The sequence below is a fragment of the Camellia sinensis genome, chromosome 1, assembly GCF_055761805.1.
Source record: "Camellia sinensis isolate YWXY chromosome 1, ASM5576180v1, whole genome shotgun sequence".
In the NCBI taxonomy this organism is placed as follows: Eukaryota; Viridiplantae; Streptophyta; class Magnoliopsida; order Ericales; family Theaceae; genus Camellia; species Camellia sinensis.
Window position 1 is genome coordinate 162,452,162 of NC_138961.1, and position 7,505 is coordinate 162,459,666.

At 32.6% G+C, this 7,505-nt stretch overlaps 1 protein-coding gene across 6 annotated transcripts; it reads left to right on the forward strand.

Moving 5' to 3' along the window:
* Nucleotides 1-219: 219 nt before the first annotated feature.
* LOC114271317 (putative AC transposase) lies at nucleotides 220-6,571 on the forward strand. 6 transcript variants are annotated; one of them, XR_014340721.1, is made up of 7 exons: nucleotides 284-470; nucleotides 569-671; nucleotides 2,752-3,496; nucleotides 3,671-4,938; nucleotides 5,032-5,116; nucleotides 6,025-6,061; nucleotides 6,256-6,571. XR_014340721.1 is itself a non-coding variant. In XM_082888204.1 (7 exons), exons 3-5 carry the CDS (start codon nucleotides 3,267-3,269, stop codon nucleotides 5,097-5,099), a joined length of 1,566 nt encoding a protein of 521 aa, XP_082744330.1. In that variant the 5' UTR covers nucleotides 284-470; nucleotides 569-671; nucleotides 2,752-3,266; the 3' UTR covers nucleotides 5,100-5,116; nucleotides 6,025-6,035; nucleotides 6,081-6,322. The 6 variants fall into 6 exon arrangements, 4 of the variants coding, with proteins under 4 accessions (XP_082744341.1, XP_082744330.1, XP_082744322.1 ...); XM_082888204.1 differs by having other exon boundaries at nucleotides 6,025-6,035; nucleotides 6,081-6,322; XR_014340741.1 differs by lacking the exon at nucleotides 2,752-3,496 and having other exon boundaries at nucleotides 220-470; nucleotides 4,424-4,938.
* The last annotated feature ends 934 nt before the right edge of the window (nucleotides 6,572-7,505 follow it).

Below are 7,505 nucleotides of genomic sequence, written 5' to 3' on the forward strand. Positions count from 1 at the left end.
AAGTGACGAATAGATGAATTTGTAAACACACACAGAACAAGAGAGAAAGAGAGAAAGAGAGAACGAGATAGAGAAACTCACCACGCCGGAGAACCACCGTGCTAACGTCGACGGAGATCGCCGGCGCTAGATCGTTGTCTTTGGTAGGGATGGCAATGGGGATCCTACCCTATGGGTATCCATGGATATCCAATCTAAATATATGGATTTTTCCCCATTTTTTTACCCATAGGATTAATTAAGTGGGTTTTTTTAACTATCCATAGGATATGGGTCAGGAATGGGTACCCGCCCATTTCCCCATATGTTAGGGTTCTCATTCTCTCAGTTTCACGGTTTCTCATTCTCATTCTCATTTTCACTCTCATTCTCACATAGCAGCGAAGGCAACGATCTCCATAGGTTTTCCAAAGACAACGATCTAGCGCCGGCGATCTCCGTCGGCGTTAGCACGGTGGTTCTCCGGCGTGGTGAGTTTCTCTATCTCGTTCTCTCTTTCTCTCTTTCTCTCTTGTTCTGTGTGTGTTTACAAATTCATCTATTCGTCACTTTCTCAACTTCCAAACAGAGTTGTTGCTTCACAGAGTTGTTGCTTCACAGAGTTGTTGGCACTCTTTTGCAATTGGCGAAACCTGTCGAAGAGACTTACGCATCAATCAGCAGAAAATACGGTTAGCTTCACAGAGTTGTTGCTTTGATTCATGGAAATTTTAACTCAATGTTGTTTAAAGCTATGGATTTAAATCAGTTGTGAATTCTGATGCATTTGGAAATTGTTAGCTTTGATTTCTTATGTGGAAGATGAAATTGATTTACTGTCTATTTATTTTCTTGGGACTTTGCTATGTTATGTTATGTTAAAAGGGTTTAGGGTCAAAATGGATTGCATAAAAGCTTTGTTACAAAAATGCCAATTCCCTCTGCAAATGATCAAGATCAATACAGCTACTCCTTATGTTTAGGGTTATTTGTATGACTGGAAATTGCTGAAAATGGTTGGTTCTGATTCTGATGTCTGAGACACACACACACACACACACACACACACACACACACACACACACGTGTTATCTTCTTGTTTCACAACTAATTTGAAGGCACCAAGTATAATGAATCCTTTAGGTTAGATTAGAAATGATGTTGTAGGATGAAATTTCTAGTTGTTTGTTGATCAGGAAATAATGTGTTAGCACTTAGCATTGGTAAATTGCTCAGACAATTCTAATATCTTCCATTTGATGTTGTTGAATTGAATGGCCTAGATATGGCATATGAACAGATTTGTAGATTTCAAATGTGGATGTTCATTAGTGAGGGAAAGAATAAAGAAACAATCAAACTAAAGTACCTAGGTTAAACCTTTGACCAAGTGTAGTACTCTTCCTTTTACCTCATGATCTACAATCAACAGTGAGTGATTCTCGATGACTGCCTCTCAATTGACTCAAGAACATAGAGATTTTTATATAAGAACTTGGATGTTCATATGTGTAGCCTATTTGGGTTTTGTTCACTGTCTTCTATGGTAATTGATTAGATTTCCATCTTGAAACTAGCTCAGCTGAGTTACTACTAAATCATAAAATAGAGCCACAACTCTTTTCTTTAGCTTAACTGTACCTGAACCATGGTTTGCAAATGTCCTCAGAAAAGAGAGATCCATGTTCCGACATAGTGATGCACCATCTTTGCCCTCATCCATGAATCCCCAAAAGTTAACAATTCAAGCTCTTGATTCAATATTAAAAGCAGCAAAAGCACAAGACAGGAAAGCTGTTGTTTAAGGCTTTATGTTTTCCTAGGCCATTCTCCTAAGATCTGAAAAAATAAAATAAAATAATGAAGAAAAGAAATAATAAGATTAACCAATTATGAGCATTTGTTTTCTTAAAAATGCTTGTCTCTTTCAGATGTGGCTATTGATTTAAGAATTTTCAAAACTTTGAATGGATTAAGCTGTGCTTAGCTATATATAGATTAGATTAGATGCTTCGGAACTTTTCTTAGGCGGCCTTAAGACGAAATACATGAAGATCTAGTCAAGTGTGAGAACAAAAATTAAATTAATTTATTTATTTATTTTGAATAGGAACAAAATGAAAATGACAAAATCTACACCTTGAAGCTCAAGTTGGTCTGACTGAGAAAATGCTTCCTAAAAAATGATGAGCCAGATGAGATTAGGGCAAGAATAAATAAGATTATTCACTTTATTAGCATATCATACTTCCAAGTTAAGATATTAATTTTTACTCATTTAGATTCTGGAATTGTCAAAATATTTATTTTAGATTCTTAATCTTATTTGTTTTTTTAATTGTGAACTAGTGACCTTTGCCATGACACACACAGTGTGTTTTGTGATTCTTTATTTATTATATTATTTAGGGTTATAATTTTTGTTCTCACCTTTTTTTTTTTTTTTTTTCTTTCCATAGCTACAACATTAGATAAGGACTTTATATTCATAGTTTATATATATATATTCAAAAGATAGTAATTCTATTAGTAGTTTGGATCCTTATTAAACTAAATATATTTTGAATGATTTATACTTGTGATGTACACTGGAATTGGATGTATAAGCAATTATCAACTCCCTGTTTTTATTCTCAGCTTAATGGTCTGATTTCTGTGTTGCTATTATGGGTTGTAATAGCTTATGGGTTGATTCTATTTAACATATTTACTTTTTTGAAATGATATCATTTCTTTTTTGAAATGGGTTATTTATTGATTTATGTTCTCCAGGATTTTTAACCATTGATAATGTCTGAAGTTGGAGCAAACTCCCAAGCAAACTCTCAAGTACCTGTTGATGGTTTACAACCATCAATGTCGGTTGAGAGTGAGACCTCTCTACCATCACAACCTCCCCTCTCAAATCAAAATGTCCTTGATGTAGATGTAGATGATTCTGATTCTAGTTTAGCTACTAGAAAAAACCCAAGTTTTGTGTGGCAACACTTTAAGAAGGAAAAAATTGATAGGGTATGGAAGGCAATATGTAATTATTGTAAGAAGCATCTTGGGGGTAATCCAAAACATGGAACTTCACATTTGCGTGATCACTATAGGAGTTGTCTTAAGAAAAGGGAGGGAATGGATATGAGGCAAAGAGTTTTAACTAGCAACTTTAACAAGGAGAGCCCAAAAGTCTCTTATAGTTTGATGAAGATATTGCTAGGAGAGAGCTTTCAAATGCCATAATCTTGCATGAATACCCTTTGTCTATTGTAGATCATATTGGGTTTAAAAGATATTCGATGACACCTCAACCATTGTTTAAAGTACCTTCTCGAAACACAATAAAAAGTGATATTTTGAAGATCTATGATAATGAGAAGGAGAAGATAATGAAATTGGTACAGAGCAATCAAAGTAAAGTGGCAATCACAACTGATATGTGGACTTCTAGTAATCAAAAGAAAGGGTTCATGGCGGTCACGACACACTTTATTGATGATTCTTGGTCATTGCAAAGCCGTATTTTGAGGTATATTTTTGCATATAAATTTATCTATGCTTTATTATAGATTGTTGCTGCATCATATATTATATGCATTCTACTGAAAACATGTCTTGATGTGTTTTTGGTGTTGAACAATTACAATGAAAGCTATTCATAATGTTTTGTTGATCGAAATTTTGTTTTCATTTATGATTTTAGGTTCATTTATGTTCCATGTCCACACACAAAAGAAGTTCTTTGTGATACTTTGCTCAATTGTTTGATGGATTGGGATCTTGATAGAAAAGTATCTGCTATCACTGTTGATAATTGTTCCACCAATGATGCGATGATTAACATTTTGTTGGATAAATTGGATAGTAGTTCTCTTCTTTTGGGTGGGACTTTGTTTCATATGCGTTGTTGTGCACATATTCTCAATTTGATTGTCAAAGATGGATTGGATGTGATAAGAGTAGGTGTAGAGAAAATTCGGGATAGTGTAGCTTATTGGAAAGCAACTCCTAAAAGAGTAGAAAAATTTGAAGAAACAGCTCGTCAAGTGAAAATTTTGAATACGAAAAAGATGGGACTTGATTGTGCTACTAGGTGGAATTCAACATATTTGATGCTTCAAACTGCCTTGTTGTATAAGGATGTATTTTACCGTTTGAAATATAAAGAGACCCAATATACAACATTGCCAAGTGAGGAGGAATGGGAGTTTGCTCGAGAAATTTGTGGGCGATTTAAAATATTTTATAAAGCCACTGAATTGTTTTCTGGAACTAAATATCCCACAGCTAATGTTGCTTTTCCAAATTTATGTGAGATTAGGATAACTATCTCCCAATGGCTCTCTTGTTCAATTGAGGTTGTTAGATCAATGGCATCAAAAATGTTGGGCAAGTTTGACAAATATTGGGTTGTTATACATGGTCTTATAGGGGTTGCTGTTGTACTTGATCCTAGGTACAAACTTAGTGTGTTGGAGTTTTATTTTGATAAACTTTATGGAGATACAGCTGAAGAGGAAATTGCGAAGATTCGCCAACTTTGTTATGACTTGTTGCAAGAGTATCAAAGAAAACTTAGTTTAGGGACTGGTACTAATGTTGAATCTTCTACAAGTTCAAATTTTGGGGATTCAGAGGTAGTTTCAGATTATGATTTGTTTATTAGTAGAAAGCGAAGAAAAAAAGTCAACAATGTAACATCAGAGTTGGACCATTATTTAGAAGAGGATGTTGTGACAAGAACTCCCAATTTTGATGTGTTGACTTGGTGGAAATCAAATGCATCGAAGTATCCAACTTTACAGGCAATAGCTAGGGATTTTTTAGCTATTCCGGTATCTACTGTTGCTTCTGAGTCTGCATTTAGCACTAGTGGTAGGTTGGTGAGCCCGTATCGAAGTAGACTTCATCCAGATACTTTGGAAGCATTGATGTGTGCACAGAGTTGGTTATGGGCTATAGAGATGCAAGGTACTTGAATAAATCAACATATATTTATTTTTAAAATAAATATATTTTCATTGAATAGTCTCAATACTTAATTTTTTTCTTTTTATTTTTCAGGAAATTCAACATTAGAATCAGTTGGTTACGCCACTATATATGATGATATGGATGTGAATCAGAGTTGATCTTTCTTTTGCATTAGGTATGCCTTTAGTATATTGATTTTATTCTTATTTGTGAGTTTGTTTCCCCTTGACTTTTAGCTGTACTAGGAGAATCTCTTGCACTATGAGCATGATTTTATCTATTTTTGGTTTCTATAATAAGTTTATATAGACTAAGTCTTTATTTTTATTTATTTGTTAATCTAGCGTACTTTTCACTTTAAATTTGTAAGCTCTACTTATTGAATAGTTTGTGACAATTTTCATCTCAGTAAATAAATAAATACATGCTTCTTTTGATGTTTGCCTCTTACTCTAAAGGTGATTGTGGAGAAGGCTGGGAGAAGTGATATTCCCTTGTGATTGTTTGAACATATTCTGCTTGCTTTATTTGTTAAGCTTACCTGAAGAAATGATTCAACAAATAAAACTAGTGTTGGGTGTCCTATTTAAATGGAGTCATGGCATATTTTGTGGCTTAGTGTTAGTATTAAAAGATAGAGAATCATCGCTTAGGATATAAAATTATTCAATGTTTTTCACTTACAGATGATATGGCATTAGATCCATATTCTGCTTTAAAGGATCAAGTAGTTTCTTTTAATACTCGTATAAAATGCAATAGGCTGATTACATTTTGATTTTTATGTTCAAAAACATCCCATAGAATTCTGTTAGTATGGAAGCAATAATCATTATTGTATGGCTGTCAGTATTAGATTTCATTTTCATTTCCATGAGTATAGGGACTGTCTATAATGTTTATTCTGTTTAACAAATTTATATACATATGCACTTAGTACATGAACATGCCTATCAACATCAAATATGCCTTCATTATCTCTTATTGTCTTGGAGTATTGACAATTTCAGACTGCATTGTACTGTAATGTGTAAGATTATATAACTCAAGTGAATATATGTATTTAAGGTGCATGCTTTACAGGTGAATTACAAGTGAATTACAACCATAGTTACCACAAGTGAGTATATGTATTTAAGGTGAATTACAACCATAGTTACCACAAGTGAATTACAAGTTACCACAAGTGGAAAAATTTGCAGTCATGTTGATGCAGCACTAGGAAGAAGAATAAATTGGGAATTACAATTCCAAAACAACTCTCAATAATCAATTGTTCAATATTCATCAATAATCTTTATTATCCTTGTGTAGGTTTTGTTGCTGGAGGGTTGCTGCTGTTGGAATGCTGCTGTTACTGGAGTGTTGCTACCGTAAGAAACTTGTAAAGACTTAAAGTTGAAATGTCAAAGAATGCACTTTGTTGAGTTGGGAGCTGAAATGTCAAAGAATGTGCATCGGGAGTTTAATGTGTTTTGCTTCTAGTTGAATTAAGCCTTACTATGAACATCTAACTACTTTAATTATTCTGTGCAATTCATTTATGATGTTTAGAATTACACTGATAGATACTTTAACGTACATGTGTATTTACAGTGAAGTTATTCATATGTGGGTTTTGGTTGGCAAAGAGTTTTTTGACATTATTTTATTGGTTCTGTCTTTAAGATCTTTGATGTGCATTTTGATTTGTTACAATTTTTTTAATTTTTTTTTCAATTACTAAAACTTATTTGATTGTCTCAAAATTATATATTTGATTATTATAAAACAAACTTTTTAATTAATTAATTAATGTATATTTGATTTTGTTGTTGAACAAAATAAAATAAAATAAGATTGAATGTATATTTAACTTTTGTTGTGAATCTTAAAAAAAATAAGTTGTTAACATTAAATATATTAAAATAGAAAGAAAAAAGATTGAAGGTATATTTAGCTAAAACCTTAAAAAAAAAAAAAAAAAAAAAAAAAAAAAAAAAAAAGAAGAAGAAGAAGAAGAAGAAGAAGAAGTTGTTAACATTAAATATATATACTATCCACCCAAAAAAACATTAAATATATTTAAAAAGAAAGAAAAAAGATTGAAGGTATATTTAGCTTTTGTTGTGAACCTTTAAAAAAAAATGTTGTTAACATTAAATATATTAAAAAAGAAAGAAAAAAGATTGAAGGTATATTTAGCTTTTGTAAAAAAAAAAAAAAAAAAAAAAAAAAAAAAAAAAAAAAAAAAAAAAAAAAAAATTGTTTGTTAACATTAAATATAAAAAATAAAAATGGGGATTAAAGTGGGTTGGGGAAAATCCAAACCCATTAAAAAATGGGGAGGGTAGTACCCATGGAGAATGGGGAATGGGGAATGGGAAAAATTTATTATAGGGGAATGGGGATGGGGAATTAATACCCACCCCATTAACCCCCATTGCCATCCCTAGTCTTTGGAAAACCTATGGAGATCGTTGCCTTCGCTGCTATGTGAGAATGAGAGTGAAAGTGAGAATGAGAATGAGAAACCGTGAAACTGAGAGAATGAGAACCCTAACATATGGGGAAATGGGCGGGTA

Coding starts and splice junctions, on each gene's coding strand:
- LOC114271317 (XM_082888196.1), top strand. CDS start 3,267: ATGACACCTCAACCATTGTTTAAAGTACCTTCTCGAAACACAATAAAA. Junction 3,497..3,670: donor TTGCAAAGCCGTATTTTGAG/GTATATTTTTGC, acceptor TTATGATTTTAG/GTTCATTTATGTTCCATGTC. Junction 4,939..5,031: donor ATGGGCTATAGAGATGCAAG/GTACTTGAATAA, acceptor TTTATTTTTCAG/GAAATTCAACATTAGAATCA.